Here is a 21946-nt window from a genome sequence, read left to right as displayed (position 1 = left end):
ATATCTGTGTATTATGCGCACCCACGATTCGGGGGTAGTCCTGGGGGTTAAAAAACTGCGCATTATACATGGGTATCTACGGTAGCTAATTACTTCACGTCAACTGGAATAAGTTAAGCAGCAAGAAAGAACTGTCTTTTACACAATGTTCAGGTAAAGAAATACTGTAAAGGCATACTTTAAAGCAGAACAGAATTAAATGAACTTCAACAAAATTCTCATATATACAGAACTAATCTGTCCTCATCGCAATTCAATATAAGAATTTGTAGCCGACTAAAAAAAATAATTCAGAAAGCGAAAAATTATAGAAGATAATACCAAATGAGAAAATGGTCAGTGTTTATGTTTGTATTTTCTGCACAAACAAAACTTACACACAAAAAAAACAACTAACCCTCACGTTTAACACAAAAACTAGCTATACAAAATGTAAGAAGATACTATAAAGTGATAAGAATTAATCGGCTGTTTGTTGCAGGCAGGAAGGTTTTATGTAATAAAGAAATAAAAAAACAAATAATATGTTGAGCTTCTTCAGAAATACAAGCAATATTAAACAAGCAGTTCTGAAAGCAAGTAGTACGTATAAGAAAGATAACCCAATGTCCATACATAAAACTAATAAATTGCTTACATCTACCTATCTTTTGGAATAAAAAATGTTAATCATTTTATATTTTCTGGGGTCAGTGTAATACATAGAACATATCTTCCTTGGTTCCTGGTGCAGGATGTAAAGTCAGTTAAGTATTAGTTGTTTTATACAAAGTGTCCAGCCTATGGTCGGGTTCAAAACAGCAACCTTCCACATGTGGTTAGTGCACTAAATACTGAAGAATCTTTATGATTCCACCAAAAGGTAGCCTATGTTTAACTAGAGCCATCATTATAACTGATCCATACTCCCATATAACTGTCACAGGGAATAAAAGATGGGAAGATTCATTAATATTTTGGCAATTAATGGCCATTTAAAACTTGCATAAATAACACAAATGCTCAAAAATCATGTCCTTTCAAGATAAAAGTTCTTATCCTATGATGTCATTTAAGAGCAATAATGTTTTGTAGCATTCCCATAGTGAATTTTTCATTATTTCAGCATTATTAAATCATTCAGCATCAAATCAGAGAAAGGTTTATGAAACTGTCCAGAAGAATGAATATAAAAACATTTAATTTGTATTAAATACTGTCATAAATTCTCACATTTGCTTCCAGTCAGACATGCGCACATTCAAATGTGAATGGTGTACTACTTCCTTAATCAAGTTAGACTCAACATGATCTATAACAAGCAAAATAAAAAGTACTAAATGACATGTCATCAGCCTCCTTCCAATAAACAAGAGGACCATATGGTCCTGAATCGCTCACCTGTCTCCACATGACCCAATTTTCATGAAGATCCATTGAAAAATATGGCCTCTAGAGAGGTCACAAGGTTTTTCTATTATTTGAGTCTTGACCTAATAACCTAGTTTTTGAAGGCACATGACCCAGTTTTGAACTTGACCTAGATATCATCAAGGTGAACACTCCCACCAATTTTCATGAAAATCTCATGAAGAGTATGGCTTCTAGAGAGGTCACAAAGTTTTTCTATTTTTATACCTACTGACCTGGTTTTGATCACACGTGACCCAGTTTCAAAATTTATTTAGATATAATGAAGGTGAACATTCAGACCAATTTTCATGAAGATCCATTGAAAAATATGGCCTCTAGAGTGGTCAAAATGTTTTTCTATTTTTAGACCTACTGACCTAGTTTTTGATCGCAGTTGACCCAGTTTTGAACTTGACCTAGATATCATCAAGATGAACATTTAGACCAACTTTCATACAGATCCCATGAAAAATATGGTCTCTAGAGAGGTCACAAGGTTTTTCTATTTTTAGACCTACTGACCTAGTTTTGGACCGTAGTTGACCCAGTTTCGAACTTGACCTAGATATCATCAAGATGAACATTCAGAACAACTTTCATACAGATCCCATGAAAAATATGGCCTCTAGAGAGGTCACAAGGTTTTTCTATTATTTGACCTACTGACCTAGTTTTTGATGGCACATGACCCAGTTTCGAACTGATCTAGATATCATCAAGATGAACATTCTGACTAATTTTCATGAAGATCCATTGAAAAGTATGGCCTTTAGAGAGGTCACAAGGTTTTTCTATTTTTAGACCTACGGACCTTGTTTTTGACCGCAGTTGACCCAGTTTCAAACTTGATCTAGATATCATTAAGATGAACATTCAAACCAACTTTCATACAGATCCCATGAAAAATATGGCCTCTAGAGAGGTCACAAGGTTTTTCTATTATTTGACCTACTGACCTAGTTTTTAACGGCACGTGACCCAGTTTCAAACAGGACCTAGATATCATCAAAGTAAACATTCTGACCAATTTTCATGAAGATCCATTGAAAAGTATGGCCTCTAGAGAGGTCACAAGGTTTTTCTATTTTTAGATCTACTGACCTAGTTTTAGACCGCACGTGACCCAGTTTCAAACTTGACCTAGATATCATCAAGATAAACATTCTGACCAACTTTCATAAAGATCCCATGAAAAATGTGATCTCTAGAGTGGTCACAAGCAAAAGTTTACGGACGGACGACGGACGCCACGCGATCACAAAAGCTCACCTTGTCACTTTGTGACAGGTGAGCTACAAAATTGAGGTAAAATGTAAATGTCAAATTAGTACATCTAGAATGAAATAACATAATTTTCTTTACGAAATCTTACACAACTGTAGAATAACAGCAAGTCCAAAATTTGAACAGGAGGTCTTCATAGCTAAAAGTCTGTGGCCAGATATGTAATTTTCCTACTTTTTTTTTTATTTTCTGGTACAGCCAGATCATTTCCTAACTCTGACCTCTTATGCAAACAGGACTAACCTTCAGAAATCTGGACAGACTAAAAGAGCTTATTCCTATGCTCTAAGACAAGGGATATAAGGAAGTTATTAGTTAGTTATTACAGTATCATATACTTACTAAATGACAATGGTGGACCTGACAGTTATTGCTAGAAGTAAACCTATATTTGCCAACAGACTTTGGAGTGTTAATAACCATGTAATGAACATCAGTGCCACTTAGTAAGTTGCTTATTATATACCCAAACATAGTAACAATTACTCAATCATTTAAATTGTTTAATCATATAAAATATCTTAGTTAACAGACTTTTTAATGGAATATCGACTAAAATGGTGCCAAAAATTACGTCCTACATCCACGATCAACTGACCTATAATTGTGCTTGCTTCAGGTTACTGGCCTAGGTTACATGATTTTATGTTGTTACTATTTATAGTAAGGTATATAATCATGTAAAATGATACTGTAACTCATTGGTTGTGCAAGTCTGGGCATTCTTATTATGTTATATAAAAGCATTATTGATTATCTCCAGCCATCCTCAAGTATACATATACATGTATGTTAATTAGCCTACCACCATTAAAAATTACCTTCAACCTATTGTGGATGAAAAAGAAAACACTGTTACTTTTTACCATGAACTACTGAAAGAAGTCTGTTCATGAAAAGAAGTTTGCTAACTAGAATTACAGGTTTTCATAAAATGTAAGTCTAAGGAAAAAATACTTAAAATAAGAAAATTTAGCTTAAATAAAATACGCAGAACACAGAAGTGCTTACATTGGCGGTCAATTTCATTACTTGTGATGTAAGACAACTAAAGGATGAGTTAAAGTGTTTACCTTTTCAAGAGCTTCTAACACATTATCTGGCATATGATCGTTCACCATAGTTGGTGATACCAGTACTTCCTGGAAATCAGAGTTATCTGCCCATATTGCTTGGTAGACTGGCTCAACTTGTCCGCATACCCTTAAAGCAAACACATATAGAGAAAAATAATATTTGAAGTCATATTTCCTTTGATGAACCTATGTGAATGAGGAATATCGCTGACCTTGAAGGCATAATTTCTGAAGAAACTGCTCTCAAATTGCTGTGTTTATTATATATCACATCTTCATACAGACTCCAGGCATATTTCACTGGTCTTTGTAGAGGTAAGCATTGTTAGAACATTAAGTCTTTTAATCAACAGCCACCTTAAGCATACAATTTCATATGTTAAGTACTGGAATATAACTGTGCAACTTTCCACACAATTGCAAAGAACATGCAAATTTGTCATTAAGTGCTTAGCTAACCCCCCCCCCCCCCCCCCCCCCCCCCTCTCCCACAAAAAAAGAAAGCAATTATATAACAAGAATTCGTAACAGAGTTACCAACGTCCCCCGCCTAAGGACATTTTTCACAAAACATACTGCATGCCAATACAGCATCTTGGCATGAACAAAAAATAACAAGAGTGCCAGAATGTCACAATATATGCCCGTCATGTAGATGATACAGTAAAACATATTCTGTGTAAGTTTGGTAGACAGTAAGCCAAAACAATGACATATCCATTCTAACAACCAGGTTAAAAAGTTTCAAGAATAAGCTATTTATAGTAGCAACAAAGGGAAGTAAGTTTTGTTTTTCTAAGACCACTAAAAAACTCCTTACCAGGAAGAGATACCTTAAAATACACCTAAAATTTGAAAGTAGCATCTATGTTGTACCACGGAAAAGTGGTCTTGATTTTTCCCTACGGTCAATTATAAAAAAGTTACAATATAAGTTATTTACAGTCACAATAAAGGGAAGTTAATCTTGAAAAAAAAACAAGAGCTGTCATTAATGGTGACAAATGCCCCCGCAGCACCTTGACCTTTGACCTGGTGACCCCAAAGTCAGTAGGGTTGGTGTACTCATAAAGTACTATCAGCATGTAAAGTTTGAAGGTCCTGGGTGAAGTGGTTCGCGAGTAAAGTGCCTTCATGCAAAGAGTTAACGTTGGCCCCTGTGACCTTGACCTTTGACCTGGTGACCCCAAAGTCATTAGGGGTGATGTACTTGCAAAGTACTATCAGCATGTAAAGTTTGAAGGTCCTGGGTGAGGTGGATCGCAAGTAAAGTGCCTTCATGCAAAAAGTTAACGTTGGCCCCTGTGACCTTGACCTTTGACCTGGTGACTCCAAAGTCAGTAGGAGTGGTGTACTCAATAAGTACTATCAGCATGTGAAGTTTGAAGGTCCTGGGTGCAGTGGTTCGCGAGTAAAGTGCCTTCATGCAAAAGTTAACGTTGGCCCCTGTGACCTTGACCTTTGACCTGGTGACCCCAAAGTCAGTAGGGGTGGTGTACTCAATAAGTACTATCAGCATGTGAAGTTTGAAGGTCCTGGGTGCAGTGGTTCGCAAGTAAAGAGCCTTCATGCAAAAATTTAACATTGGCCCCTGTGACCTTGACCTTTGACCTGGTGACCCCAAAGTCATTAGGGGTGGTGTACTCAGTAAGTATTATCAGCAAGTGAAGTTTGAAGGTTGGGTTTAGGTCATATGGCGACTTTCCAGCTTTGATGGTGGAGGAAGACTCCAGGTGCCCCTCATTGCATTATTTCATCACGAGCGTGTACCTGGGTAGAACCACCGACCTTCCGTAAGCCAGCTGGATAGCTTCCTCACATGAAGAATTCAAGGCCCCGAGTGAGGCTCGAACCCACATCGATGAGGGGCAAGTGATTTGAAGTCAGCGACCTTAACCACCCGGCCACGGAGGCCCAGAAGTTTGAAGGTCCTGGGTGCAATGGTTCGCGAGTAAAGTGCCTTCATGCAAAAAGTTAACGTTGGCCTCTGTGCCCTTGGCCTTTGACCTGGTGACCCAAATGTCAGTAGGGGTGGTGTACTCAATAAGTACTATCAGCATGTGAAGTTTGAAGGTCCTAGGTGCAGTTGTTCGCGAGTAAAGTGCCTTCATGCAGAAAGTTAACTTTGTGACTAACGAACGAACGGACGGACAGTTGAAAACTAATATGCCTCCCTTCGGGGGCATAAAAAATTCTAAGTCCAAACAATAATCCTTACCAGGTAGCAATAGGTCAAAAAACACCTAAAAATTGGATGTAACATGCATGTTTTTATATGAAAAATGGCCTCTGGAATATTAACAAGGTTTTCCTATGATCTGACTTTAACCTCAGATGACCCAGTTTTAAACCTGTCATGGCAAACTTTCTGACAAAGTTTATCCAAATTGGGCTAAAATTGTGACCTCTACAGTGTCAACACAGGATTATCATAACAGTTCACCTAATACACTTTGTGCACAAGTGAGCTTAAAACAAAATAAAGCATTTACTTCTTCTCTCCTGAATGTTTCCTCACTACAAGGATGATTTTGCCAGGTGGGAACATTGGTTTATGTGCAGTTAGACCAATTAGTTCATCTGATGGATGTTTTGTAACGTTCCTCTCCAGATCTTCCTTGATATCATCATACGTCAACTGTGAAGCAGACTCTGTACCACAACATAACGCCTTCATAATTATCTTCCACTGCCGTGAAAAAACAAAGGTACTTTATTAGCTGCAGAATTTACATTGCATACATACATAACTGGGAAACTTAATCACCGACTGCTATTACTAAACAAATTGCAACATCTTACCATCATAGGTGGCAATATATTGCTGTCTTATTACTACTGTAAGAGGACAAATGTCAAGAAAACTGTTGCAATTGGGTATGATCTGGACAGAAATGTATTGGGCTTGGGTATGATCTGGGCAGAAATGTATTGGGCTTGGGTATGATCTGGGCAGAAATGTATTGGGCTTGGGTATGATCTGGGCAGAAATGTATTGGGCTTGGGTATGATCTGGGCAGAAATGTATTTGCCCTGGGTATGATCTGGGCAGAAATGTATTTGGCCTAGGTATGATCTGGGCAGAAATGTATTTGGCCTGGGTATGATCTGGGCAGAAATGTACTGGGGTTGGGTATGATCTGGGCAGAAATGTATTTGGCCTGGGTATGATCTGGGCAGAAATGTACTGGGGTTAGGTATGATCTGGGCAGAAATGTATTTGGCCTGGGTATGATCTGGGCAGAAATGTATTGGGCTTGAGTATGATCTGGGCAGAAATGTATTGGGGTTGGGTATGATCTGGGCAGAAATGTATTTGGCCTGGGTATGATCTGGGCAGAAATGTATTGGGCTTGGGTATGATCTTGGCAGAAATGTATTGGGCCTGGGTATGATCTGGGCAGAAATTATTTGGCCTGGGTATGATCTTGGCAGAAATGTACTGAGCTTGGGTATGATCTGGACAGAAATGCATTGGGCTTGGGTATAATCTGGGCAGAAATGTATTTGACCTTGGGTATGATCTGGGCAGAAATGTATTGGGCTTGGGTATGATCTGGGCAGAAATGTATTGGGCTTGGGTATGATCTGGGCAGAAATGTATTTGGCCTGGGTATGATCTGGGCAGAAATGTATTGGGCTTTGGTATGATCTGGGCAAAATGTATTGGGCCTTGGTATGATCTGGGCAGATATGTGTTGGGCTTGGGTTAGATCTGGGCAGAAATGTATGGGGCTTGGGTATGTATCAGGCAAAAATGTGTTGAACTTGAATATGCACAAGGAAAGTACTGAAAGGCAGCTATTTCTAGGAAATACAATTTCATACGAGACTGAGTGATATTTTCCCTCTGTGGTAAATGTACCATACATCAGATATATCATTTCACACATTGGAATCTCAGAGACGATATTTACTTGGTGTTGCTTGTGCCAGACACCATAATTACCATCTGACAGTCATTGAAATCATTCTCACATTTTTCATAAGAAAACATATACAAGTTTCTCCTGTTTTAGCACTGCAAATGGACTTCTGCATTATTATGGTAAGAATTGATAAAAAAGAAAGAGCTTTATTAGTTACTACAAGATAAAAGACACAATGTTCAACAACCAGCTGCAGCCAGAACAATAGTTGGATTTCAGGCTGACACACTATTCTTTTAACATTTATATAATGGGAAGTTGCTGTTCTTATTGTGCATTATATATAGCCAAACCTCTGTAACTGTGTAAGATAATCAGGCTTTGCAAGTTTTGTTTAAAAGTGATATCAGACCTTACGTGCTTTTCAGTGATACCAGGCTTTGGGAAGTTATTTTAGGTAATATCAGGCTTTGTGATGGTTTTTAAAATGATATCAGGCTTTGTAAAAAATTTTTAAAGTGATATCCTTAGGACACCTGACACTTTTTATACAATCCCGCAAGGTATATGTATATTTTTGACGACACAGAAAACCATTCAGCTTTCCTCTGAAGTAAGAAAATGAAAGTAGACAGGCTAAACTTGAAAATGAAAGTTGATTTAGGGTTCACCCTGTCTAAAAGTATTCATATGGACTTCCTTTTTCTTTGCTATGGGGTGTCAATTTTCTGCACTTTCTTACCATTTCAGAATATCTGGGCTTTGGCATGACATGTCAGCTTTACCTATGAAAAAATATTTGCATGTAAAAAACAACAACACAAATCCCACAGGGGTCTGTAACAAAGCAAGGGTTTATGGAGATTTTTGGAACTTCGTCAAATTGTTCGAAAGGCCCTTTTCGATGTTCTCTATAGGTATCAGTATATGCCTCAGATGTCAGATATTTCCGTATCTGAGAGCTGCTTACAACAATATTTTCAAAATTACTTTCATGTAACATTTTGACTCTATGTAAGCATTGAAGGGTCATCAGACACAAATTCATTTTATTACATTACAGGTGCAGAAAGAACATTTGATTACTAAAATTGTCAAGTCATTAAAGCAGATTTAAATGAAATCAAGTGGTTTCTAGTTATTCAGAACAAAAACTGCAGAATTTCATCTAGAATGTGGATCTTATATATAGATGGCAGTGATATATACTGGCAGTGAATGAGTCTGTTGCATCTCGCTGGTGGGTGAGCAAGTGTTTGACAGTTGTACCCAGTAGCCACATTCTTGGAGCATGCCCAGAAAAAGCAGCTAATGCCCTATGTACATTAACAAGACCAAATGGTCAATAGGTCTTTAGATAAATATAAAAAACAAGAGGACCATGATGGTCCTGAATCGTTCACCTCTTCCCACATGACCCAGTTTTGAGTATGACGTCATTATTTGACATAGTGACCTAGTTTTTGAGCTCATGTGACCCAGTTTTTAACTTGACCTAGATATTATCAAGATAAAAATTCTGACCAATTTTCATAAAGATCCATTGAAAAATATGGTCACTAGAGAGGTCACAAGGTTTTTCTATTATTTGACCTATTGACCTAGTTTTCGAAGGTACGTGACCCTGTTTTGAACTTTACCTAGATATCATCAAGGTGAACATTCTCACTAATTTTGATGAAGATCTCATGAAAAATATGGCCTCTAGAGAGGTCACAAGGTTTTTCAATTTTTATACCTACTGGCCTAGTTTTTGACCGCACGCGACCCAGTTTTGAAACTGACCTAGATATCATCAAGATGAACATTCAGACCAACTTTCATACAGATCCCATGAAAAGTATGGCCTCTAGAGAGGTCTCAAGGTTTTTTTATTATTTGACCTACTGACCTAGTTTTTTAAGGCACGTGACCCAGTTTCAAACTTGACCTAGATATCATCAAGATGAACATTCTGACCAATTTTAATGGAAATCCATTCACAAGTATGGCCTCTAGAGAGGTCACAAGGTTTTTCTATTTTTAGACCTGCTGACCTAGTTTTTGTCCGCACATGACCCTGTTTCGAACTTGACCTAGATATCATCAAGATGAACATTCAGACCAATTTTCATACAGATCCCATGAAAAATATGGCCTTTAGAGAGGTCACAAGGTTTTTCTATTATTTGACCTACTGACCTAGTTTTTGATGGCACGTGATCCACTTTCGAACTTGATCTAGATATCATCAAGATGAACATTCAGACTAACTTTTATACAGATCCCATGAAAAATATGGCCTCTAGAGAGGTCACAAGGTTTTTCTATTATTTGACCTACTGACCTAGTTTTTGAAGACACGTGACCCACTTTCGAACTTGACCTAGATATCATCAAGGTGAACATTCTGACCAATTTTCATGAAGATCTCATGAAAAATATGGCCTCTAGAGAGGTCACAAGGTTTTTCTATTTTTAGACCTACTGACCTAGTTTTTGACCACACGTGACCCAGTTTCGAACTTGACCTAGATATCATCAAGATGAACATTCAGACCAACTTTCATACAGATCCCATGAAAACTATGGCCTTTAGAGAGGTCACAAGGTTTTTCTATTATTTGACCTACTGACCTATTTTTTGATGGCACGTGACCCAGTTTCGAACTTGACCTAGATATCATCAAGGTGAATGTTCTGACTAATTTTCATGAAGATCTTGTGAAATATATGGCCTCTAGAGAGGTCACAAGGTTTTTCTATTTTTAGACCTACTGACCTAGTTTTTGACCGCACGTGACCCTGTTTCGAAGTTGGCTAGATATCATCAAGATGAACATTCTGACCAACTTTCATACAGATCCCATGAAAAATATGGCCTTTAGAGAGGTCACAAGGTTTTTCAATTATTTGACCTACTGACCTAGTTTTTGATGGCACGTGACCCAGTTTCGAACTTGACCTAGACATTATCAAGGTGAACGTTCTGACCAATTTTCATGAAGATCTTGTGAAATATATGGCCTCTAGAGAGGTCACAAGGTTTTTCTATTTTTAGCCCTACTGACCTAGTTTTTGATGGCACGTGACCCAGTTTCGAACTTGATCTAGATATCATCAATGTGAACATTCTGACCAATTTTCATGAAGATCTTGTGAAATATATGGCCTCTAGAGAGGTCACAAGGTTTTTCTATTTTTAGACCTACTGACCTAGTTTTTGAAGGCACGTGACCCAGTTTCGAACTTGACCTAGATATCATCAAGATGAACATTCTGACCAACTTTCATAAAGATCCAATGAAAAATGTGACCTCTAGAGTGGTCACAAGCAAAAGTTTACGGACGGACGGACGGACAAATGACGGACGACGGACACCGCTCGATCACAAAAGCTCACCTTGTCACTTTGTGACAGGTGAGCTAAAAAAACTAAAACAAGAGCTGTCTCCATAGGATGACACATGCCCCCGATGGAACTTTGAATGAATAGTTATGGCCAATGTTAGAGTTTAGGACCTTTGACCTACGGAGCTGGGTCCTGCGCGCAACACATCGTCTTACTGTGCCACACATTCATGCGTAGTTATTTTAAAATCCATCCATGGATGACAAAGATATGGACCGGACACGCCCATCAATGCACTATCCTTTAACGTCTAAGTGTGACCTTGAACTTTGAGCTACGGACCTGGGTCTTGCGCGCGACACGTCGTCTTACTGTGGTACACATTCATGCTAAGTTATTTGAAAATCCATCCATGGATTACAAAGATATGGACCGGACACGCCCATCAATGCACTATCCTTTAACGTCTAAGTGTGACCTTGAACTTTGAGCTACGGACCTGGGTCTTGCGCGCGACACGTCGTCTTACTGTTGTACACATTCATGCCAAGTTATTTGAAAATCCATCCATGGATGACAAAGATATGGACCGGACACGCCCATCAATGCACTATCCTTTAACGTCTAAGTGTGACCTTGACCTTTGAGCTACGGATCTGGGTCTTGCGCGCAACACATCGTCTTACTGTGGTACACATTCATGCCAAGTCATTTGAAAATCCATCCATGGATGACAAAGATATGGATCGGACACGCCCATCAATGCACTATCCTTTAACGTCTAAGTGTGACCTTGACCTTTGAGCTACGGACCTGGGTCTTGCGCGCGACACGTCGTCTTACTGTGGTACACATTCATGCCAAGTTATTTGAAAATCCATCCATGGATGACAAAGATAATTATGGACCGGACACGAAAATTGCGGACAGACTGACAGACCGACAGACAGACGGTTCAAAAACTATATGCCTCCCTTCGGGGGCATAAAAACATTTGAACTAAGGTCCTTGCAGCTGTCTAAGATAAACATGAGCTGTTTGTAAAAACACATGACCCAAATGATGGCCTGTCAATCGGGACCCTTTTTCAGTCTAAATGTCAATGAGATATTGACCTACTGACCCCAAAACAAATATCTACTGATCACAGAAATTCATCCTGTGAAGTAAAAAAGTTCTTTAGTTATGAATGGTTAAAAGCTACCAAGAGAACAACAGACACACAGACAAACCAATTTAATCAAAACAACATTAACAGTTCTCTAAAGTGGGATTGAGAAGGAGGTGGGAGTGGGGACAAACACAGAAATTTCTAAAAACAGTGGTTTTAGTGAATGTACAGATCTTTTTTGTCTTTTAATGTTCTAACTTTGAATGGGCCAAAAATTCTTTGCCTATAATGCAGTTATTTCCGGTCATAACTGATGCCTTGTTTAATCTCAAGGTTAGAAGTTCACTTATAACTTAATTAATAATTTAAAACAGCAGCTTTAGGCCAACACAAAAAAGTCCTGATAAATTAGGTGACTGCAATACAAGTGATGGAAACTTTGATGTTTATACGCTGAAAACTCTTTGAAATAAGGTCATTCATCAAAAATTCATGGCGCACTTATCATAGATCAGTAATAACAGTAATGGATGCAAAAGCTCTTCTGAATAAAGCCGTGTTTAGTTTGTCCACAGACATTCTGTAAGTGCTACCACAAAAAAAACAAGAGCACCGCCTTGCGGGTGCTGACGCTCATCTGATTTTTTTTGTATAATAGAAATATTGTCCTACCCATGATTTTCTAAGTCTAAAAAGGGCCATCATTCTTGCAAAAAGCAGGATAGAGTTATGTTTCTTGATGTACAGTGTCCACTTATGATGGTGAAAAACTGTTGCAAGTTTTAAAGCAATAGCTTTGATAGTTTATGAGAAAAGTTGACTTAAACATAATATTCAACCAAGAAAATGATTTTTCTAAGTCCAAAAGGGGCAATAATTATTGCAAAAAGCAGAATGGAGTTATGTTGCTTGCTGTACAGGGTCAGCTTATGATGGTGAACAAGAGTTGCAAGTTTTAAAGCAATAGCTTTGATAGTTTAAGAGAAAAAGTTGACCTAAACATAAAACTTAACCAAGAAATCTGATATTTTCTAAGTCCAAAAGGGGCCATAAATCTTGCAAAAAGCAGGATGGAGTTATGTTTCTTGCTGTACAGGGTCAGCTTATGATGGTGAACAAGTGTTGCAAGTTTTAAAGCAATAGCTTTGATAGTTTAGGATAAAAGCTGACCTAAACATAAAAATTAACCAAGAAAACTGATTTTCTAAGTCCAAAAGGGGCAATAATTCTTGCAAAAAGCAAGATGGAGTTATGTTTCTTGATGTACAGGGTCTGCTTATAATGGTGAACAAGTATTCCAAGTTTCAAAGCAAAAGGTTTGATAGTTTAGGAGAAAAGTTGACCTAAACATAAAACTTAACCAAGAAATCTGATATTTTCTAAGTACAAAAGGGGCCATAAATCTTCCAAAAAGCAAGATGGAGTTATGTTTCTTGCTATACAGGGTCAGCTTATGATGGTGAACAAGTATTCCAAGTTTCAAAGCAATAGCTTTGATAGTTTAGGAGAAAAGCTGACCTAAACATAAAACTTAACCGGGCAACGCCAACGCCGACGCCGACAACCGCTCAAGTGATGACAATAACTCATCATTTTTTTTCAAAAAATCAGATGAGCTAAAAAGATTTGTAAAACTGGAGTACACTGAATCATTTAAAAGGTCCCATCTCTGATCTAATAAAGGAAGATGGAAAATTACATTACAGACAGAAATACTGCACGCTTTCTGCAGAAACTTGTGCAAAATTACCTTTGGGTTTTTGCTTTTCTTTATGATATTGATCAGATCTGTTCTCAGTAATTCCATCTGGTGTAACCCAATCCTGAAAATATAAAAACATTTGGTGTAACCCAATTCTGACAAGAGCTCGTAGAACACGAAATGCCCCCCTTGATGCATTCAGTAACTGCACAAGAAACAGAAATTTTCAGATCATTGTGAACTCGACCTTTGACCTACTGACCTCAAAATCAATAGGGGTCATCTGATGGTCATGATCAACCTTCCTATTAAGTTTCATGATCCTAGGACCAAGCATTCTCAAGATATCATCCGGAAACGGTATAACTGTTCCGGGCCACTGAGACCATGACCTTTGACCTACTGACCATAAAATCATTAGGGGTCATCTGCTGGTCATGATCAACCTCCCTATTAAGTTTCATGATCCTAGGCCCAAGCATTCTCAAGTTATCGCCTGAAAGCCATTTAACATTCCGGTCATTGTGACCTTGACCTTTGACCTCAAAATCAATAGGGGTCATCTGCTGGCCATGACCAACCTCCCTATTAACGTTCATGATCATAGGCCTAAGCATTCTTGAGTTACCATCTGGAAATGGGTCACTGTGACCTTTGACCAACTGACCTCAAAATCAAAACGGGTCATCTGCTGGTCGCGATCAACCTCCCCTCCCTATTAAGCTTCATGATCCTAGGCCCAAGCGTTCTTGAGTTATCATCCGGATACTGTTTAACTGTTCTGTGTCACTGTGACCTTGACCTTTGACCTACTGACCTCAAAATCAATAGCGGTCATCTGCTGGTCATGACCAACCTCCCTATCAATTTTCATGATCCTAGGCCCAAGCATTCTCAAGTTATCGCCCGGAAGCCATTTAACATTCCAGGTCATTGTGACCTTGACCTTCCACCTCAAAATCAATAGGGGTCATCTGCTGGCCATGACCAACCTCCCTATCAACGTTCATGATCCTAGGCCCAAGCATTCTTGAGTTACCATCCGGATATGGGTCACCGTGATCTTGACCTTTGACCAACTGACCTCAAAATCAAAATGGGTCATCTGCTGGTCATGATCAACCTCCCCTCCCTATTAAGTTTCATGATCCTAGGCCCAAGCGTTCTTCAGTTATCATCCGGAAACCATTTAACTGTTCTGTGTCACTGTGACCTTGACCTTTGACCTACTGACCTCAAAATCAATAGTGGTCATCTGCTGGTCATGATCAACCACCCTATCAATTTTCATGATCCTAGGCCCAAGCGTTCTTGAGTTATCATACGGAAACCGACTGGTCTACATACCGACCGACCAACATCTCCGAAACAATATACCCCTCCTTCTTTGAAGTGGGGCATAAAAATCATAAACTGAAAATATGCAAATGTCTGGTGTAACCTAATCCTGAACACATACAAACAGTATGGTGTAACACAATCCTAAAAATACACAAACACAAACAAGAGGACCATGATGGTCCTGAATCGCTCACCTATCTCCACATGACCCAGTGTTCAACTGAGTATGACATCGTTATTTCTATTATTTGACATAGTGACCTAGTTTTTGAGCACATGTGACCTAGATATCATCAAGATAAAAAATTCTGACCAATTATCATGAAGATCCATTGAAAAACATGGCCTCTAGAGAGGTCACAAGGTTTTTCTATTATTTGACCTAATGACCTAGTTTTTGAAGGCACGTGACCCACTTTTAAACTTGACCTAGATATCATCAAGGTGAACATTCTCACCAATTTTCATGAAGATCTCGTGAAAAATATGGCCGCTAGAGAGGTCACAAGGTTTTTCTATTTTTCGACCTACTGACCTAGTTTTTGACCGCACATGACCCAGTTACAAACCTGACCTAGATATCATCAAGCTGAACATTCTCACCAATTTTCATGAAGATCCATGGAGAAATATGGCCTCTAGAGAGGTCACAAGGTTTTTTCTATTTTTAGACCTACTGACCTAGTTTTTGACCCAACGTGACCCAGTTTTGAATCTGACTTAGATATCATCAAGATGAACATTCTGACCAATATTCATGAAGATCTCATGAAAAATATGGCCTCTAGAGAGGTCACAAGGTTTTTCTATTTTTAGATCTACTGACCTAGTTTTTAACCCCACGTGACCCAGTTTCGAACTTGACCTAGATATCATCAAGGTAAACATTCTGACCAATTTTCATGAAGATCCATTGAAAAATATCGCCTCTAGAGAGGTCACAAGGTTTTTCTAATTTTAGACCTACAGACCTAGTTTTTGACCGCACATGACCCAGATTCGAACTCGACCTAGATATCATCAAGGTGAACATTCTGACCAATTTTCATGAAGATCCATTGAGAAATATGGCCAATAGAGAGGTCACAAGGTTTTTCTATTTTTAGATCTACTGACCTAGTTTTTGACCCCACATGAACCAGTTTCGAACTCGACCTAGATATCATCAAGGTGAACATTCTGACCAATATTCATGAAGATCTCATGAAAAATATGGCCTCTAGAGAGGTCACAAGGTTTTTCTATTTTTAGATCTACTGACCTAGTTTTTAACCCCACGTGACCCAGTTTCGAACTTGACCTAGATAACATCAAGATGAACATTCTGACCAATTTTCATGAAGATGCATTGAGAAATATGGCCTCTAGAGAGGTCACAAGGTTTTTCTATTTTTAGACCTAATGACCTAGTTTTTGACCCTACGTGACCCAGTTTCGAACTTGACCTAGATATCATCAAGATAAACATTCTGACCAATATTCATGAAGATCTCATGAAAAATATGGCCTCTAGAGAGGTCACAAGGTTTTTCTATTTTTAGACCTACTGACCTAGTTTTTGACCCCACATGACCCAGTTTTGAACTTGACCTAGATATCATCAAGGTGAACATTCTGACCAATTTTCATGAAGATCTTGTGAAATATATGGCCTCTAGAGAGGTCACAAGGTTTTTCTATTTTTAGACCTACTGACCTAGTTTTTGATGGCACGTGACCCAGTTTCGAACTTGACCTAGATATCATCAAGATGAACATTCTGACCAACTTTCATAAAGATCCCATGAAAAATGTGACCTCTAGAGTGGTCACAAGCAAAAGTTTACGGACGCACTGACGCACGGACGGACGACGGACGACGGACACCGCGCGATCACAAAAGCTCACCTTGTCACTTTGTGACAGGTGAGCTAAAAACTGGAGGGTCAATGTGGCTCCATATTGCTTATCTTTGTTGAAGGTTGTAAAACTAAATGGGAGAAAGTGACTTAAAAATATTTTCAAATCTTAGAAACTACCATATTGTAGTTTTTTGGGAATGTGATGATGCAAGAATCATTTCTGTCATATTTGTAGAGATGGTTGTAAGGCTACGTATTCAACGACAACAACAACAAATCAAGTGCAAAACGGAAGTGCATATCGCTTATCTCACACTAGCAATATTTAACATAGTACTGTGCAGTAAATACGGGAACTTTTGACACCGACATTGGCTTTGTTGTTTTGGTAGATTAGCTAAAGAAAGGCGATTGTCACTTCTTTTTAACTAATGCAACCATTTTATTTATACAAAAGAACGTCAGCATTATATAAACAGAAGTTTCTGTAACTGCAGATTCCGCACATTAAATGTGATTCCGCACGCCTCGGTCAATATGCAAATTAAGTACCTTTGTAAAAACAAGGTGCGTGTCATAACAGGAGGGCCAAGATGGCCCTAGGTCGCTCACCTAAGTAACACACCATAACAGTGTAAACATGTTTGACCTAATGATCCAGTTTTTGAATCCACATGACCCAGTTTCAAATTTGTCTGAGTTTTGGATAAGATACACATTCTGACCAAGTTTCATGCAGATTGGAGCAAAAATTATGGCCTTTAGAGTATAAACAAGATTTTCTTCGATTTGGCTTAGTAACCTAGTTTTTGACCCAAACTGACCCAATTTTAACCAATCTGAGATTTGATGGAGAAAAATATTCTGACCAATTTTCAGTAAGATTGGACCATAAATGTGGCCTCTTGAGTGTAAATAAGCATTTTCTTTGATTTGACCTAGTGACCTAGTTTTTGACCCCACATGACCCAGATTACAACTTGTCCAAGATTTCATAGACAAATATTCTAACCAAGATTCATGAAGATTTGAGCAAAAAAGTAGCCTCTACAGTGTAAACAAGCTTTTCCTTTGATCTGACTGGATGACCTAGTTTTTGACCCCACCTAACCCAGAATCGAAAACTCCAAGATTTCATGATAACAAACATTCTAACCAAGTTTTATGAAGATTGAAGCAAAAATGTGGCCCCTTGAGTGTAAACAAGCTTTTTTACTTTGATTAGACCTGGTGACCTAGTTTTTGAACCTATGTAACCCAGATAAAAAAACATCTGAGACTTCATAGAGACAAACATTCTGACCAAGTTTCATGCAAGTCAGATGAAAAATGCACCCATTATTGCACACACCAAGTTTTTTCTTTGATTTGACGGTGACCTACTTTTTGACTCCAGATGACTTATATTCAAACTTGACCTTGATTTCATCAAGACAAATAATCTGTTCAAATTCCACGAATATCCAGTTAAAAATGCAGCCCCTATTGCATACACAAGGTTTTTCTTAGATTTGACCAGGTGACCTTGTTTTTGATCCCCAGATGACCCATATACAAACCTGACCTAGATTTCATCAAGACAAACATTCTGATCAAATTTCATGAAGATCCCGTGAAAAATGCAGCCCCTATTGCATACACAAGGTTTTTCTTTGATTTGACCGGGTTACCTAGTTTTTGACCCCAGATGACCCATATTCAAACTTGAACTAGATTTTATGAGACAAACATTCTGATCAAATTTCATGAAGATCCCGTGTAAAATGCAGCCCCTATTGCATACACAAGGTTTTTCTTTGATTTTTGATCGGGTTACCTAGTTTTTGATCCCACAAGACCCAGATTCGAACTTGACCTAGAAGTCATCAAGACAAACATTCTAATTCTCATGAGTTTCAATCTTAAAATGTGGTCTCCAGAGTGTTAATAAGATTTTCCTTTGATTTGGCCTAATGACCTAGTTTTTGACCCCACATGACCCAGTTTAGAATCTGCTCTAAAGGTCATCAAGATAAACATTCTGACCAATTTCAAACAGATAGTTTTATAAATGTGGCCTCTAGAGTGTTAACAAGCTTTTCCTTTGATTTGACCGGGTGTACTTGTTTTTGACCCAACATAACCCAGATTTGAATTTGACCTAGTGGTCAACAAGATAAACATTCTGAACAATTCTCATGAGTTTCAAACTTAAACTGTGGACTACAGTGTTAACAAGATTCCCTTTGAAATACAGCAATTTCTGTAAAATCAAGGGCAAGTAACTCTAGTTTAATTTTTGGTTCAAGTTTGGTGAAGATCGGATGAGAAATGTTCGACTTAGAGTGCGGACAAGAGTAAAAAGGCCGATTTTTGGTAATTCAAGGGCCATAACTCCAATACGCCAAGACCGATTTGGCTAGTTATCGAACTTGGCCGAGGTCTCATGGTCAAACACATATTTTTTAAATTGGGTGAAAATCGGATGAGAAATGTTCGACTTAGAGTGCAGACAAGCTTTGTGACGGACAGTCACAGACACACACACAGACAGACTGAAGTAAATCAGTATGTCTCCCACACCACTGTGTGGTGGGAGACATAAATACGTAAATATGTTTTGGATTGGTGAAGAAATGAATGTGCTAGAGTGTAAACAACATAAAATATAGAATTCGAAAAATATGGAGAGCTATACTACTCATCCTGGTGTCGGCATAGGTTAAAGTGTTTGATAAAGTCAAATATCTTGAACACTATCAAAGATATTCAACTGAGACTTGGAATACTTGCATATAGTGACAGTGTGTACATGTATGACAAAGGACATTACTATGGTAGCAATATTTTCAGACTTATGCCCCTTTTTAACTTAAACAATTTGGTTAAAGTTTTTGATAAAGTCAAATATCTTGAACACTATCAAAGATATTCAACTGAGACTTGGAATACTTGCATATAGTGACAGTGTGCACATGTATGACAAGGGACATTATTCTGTCATCAGTATTTTCAGAGTTATGCCCTTTTTTAACTTAGAAATTTGATTAAAATTATTCATAATGATAACTATCTCTGCAATGCATTGAAACATTGGATTCAAACTTCACACAATGTCTTTACGGTCAGTAAATATAGTCACAGATCCAGGTCCTAGAAGTCTAACTTGTATTTTAACAAAATTATGTGCCTTTTTTTACTCAGAAAATCCATGTGTTAATACAGAGTACAATTTTCTGCCTTTGTAAGTACTTGGGGGTTATTGTATTGACACTTCACACATGTCTTGGGGTCATTGCATACAGTCACTGGGCCAAGTCCAATAACTCTGAATTGTATTTTAACAGGATTATACCACTTTGCCTACTTAGTTCATTTTGAGGTTTTGCATGTAACTTAAAATCTTTCTAAGAGCTAGGACTATTGGATTGAGACTACAAAGCTATGTAAAGGGTCAGCATATAAGGTCACATATCTTGGACTTGTATTTTAACAGAACTATGCCCCTTTTGTACTTAATGTGTAAATACTGCATACAAATTTCTGCCACTGTAAGTACTTATAATTTTGACCCTTACTGTGACACAGTTGTAACAGTACTATTATAAAATCCATTTTATTGACAAGCCTTTGAAAAGTCAAGCGCGCTGTCATCAGACAGCTCTTGCTTTATTATGGATTTTATGTATCAGAAGACTGTTTATTTTATGCTTTTCAATGAAATACTGAAATTTATCGGTGAAATAAAATTGATATTTCCACTGTTTCAAACAGTGAAAATATCATTTTTATTTTTCACTGGTACGGAACTACACTTGAATGCGAAAGAATATGAATTATAAATAATGGAAAATTTCATGAAAAATATACTTCAGTAAAGACATAGATATACATTAATATTTACAGGATCATGAAGATATACGTTCCATCAAAACAATCTAAAAGAAGTCTGGAAACGTCATAGGACTATTTGACAGTATATACACTATAGATATCGTGACATCATGAAATTATGACGTCATGATGCGATGCACGTGACGCTGCGCGGGTAAAATTGACATAATTTGTTTAAAACCATTGAAAATACATAAAATAAAAAGAAAATTTGTTTGTTTCAATGTAAGATTGAAATATATTTCACTCATGAACACAATAATTTACATTTTCACTTGTGGCTATGCCACTTGTGAAAATATTTAATTATAGTGTTCACTCAGTGAAATATATTTTGATCTTACACTGAAACAATTAAATATCCTCTATATATAAGTTTTAATAGAAGCAGTTGAACTGGTATCTGCAACTGCCACATTGAAACCCTGTAAAAGTATCCTTTTGTAACAGCAAAAAATTCGGTAAGTTAAACAGGTAAGGGCTTAACCTATTTAACATGATTGTAATGAAATAATATGACTGGCAACTGAGACAATGACTAGACAGAAATGAGTGGAAAATTCTGTAGATATAATATTTTGCCAAAGTTCAGTTACAGTATTTTGGATCAACACTGCTGTAATGCATCAGTTTTGTATGCACAAAATCAATTATATTTTTGTAGATATTTTCTAATAAGAGAACAATGCACCTTTAATATATTGCCTTATTTTATATTCATAAATTCTTAAAACTAAGGAGTTTAATCTACATACATACAATTAATTTTTCTAGAAAATTCTCAAAATGTCAAGTTTTGCATATGGTATTAAGACTAGGAGATCAAGAACTTAAAGAAAAAAGTTAATATTAAAAGTCTGAAATAAATCCTAATGTCTTATTCCACCAGTCAAATTTTGTTTTCTGGATAATAATCCTATAGTCCCCTAAGTCAACTAAGGTAGCAAACTTGTCTGGAATTTTAAGAATTATGTATTATGAAATAAGTAAATCAGACAAGTACAGCAACTGTTTGATCTAATGTGCAACAATAAAGAAAACTAATTAGAGAATATATATTTAGAAACAGTTTTAGTCATAAATATCAATGATTCCTTTAAGCAGCATGAAAATCTGTGAAATAATG

At 37.5% G+C, this 21946-nt stretch overlaps 1 protein-coding gene across 4 annotated transcripts in view; it reads right to left on the bottom strand.

The window, feature by feature from the left end:
- LOC123551910 (diacylglycerol lipase-alpha-like) overlaps nt 1–21946 on the bottom strand; it is a 124620-nt gene that overhangs the window by 10504 nt on the left and 92170 nt on the right. For all 4 annotated transcript variants that reach the window (XM_045341191.2, XM_045341192.2, XM_045341193.2 and 1 more), the window contains 3 exons: nt 13814–13886; nt 6245–6441; nt 3750–3879 (listed from right to left, as the gene is read on the bottom strand). In XM_045341191.2, the coding sequence (XP_045197126.2) occupies nt 3750–3879; nt 6245–6441; nt 13814–13886 (400 nt within the window). The remainder of the gene's footprint in view (nt 1–3749; nt 3880–6244; nt 6442–13813; nt 13887–21946) is intronic.

The sequence above is a fragment of the Mercenaria mercenaria genome, chromosome 4 (genome assembly GCF_021730395.1).
Source record: "Mercenaria mercenaria strain notata chromosome 4, MADL_Memer_1, whole genome shotgun sequence".
In the NCBI taxonomy this organism is placed as follows: domain Eukaryota; kingdom Metazoa; phylum Mollusca; class Bivalvia; order Venerida; family Veneridae; genus Mercenaria; species Mercenaria mercenaria.
This window is presented reverse-complemented; position numbering and strand designations above follow the sequence as displayed.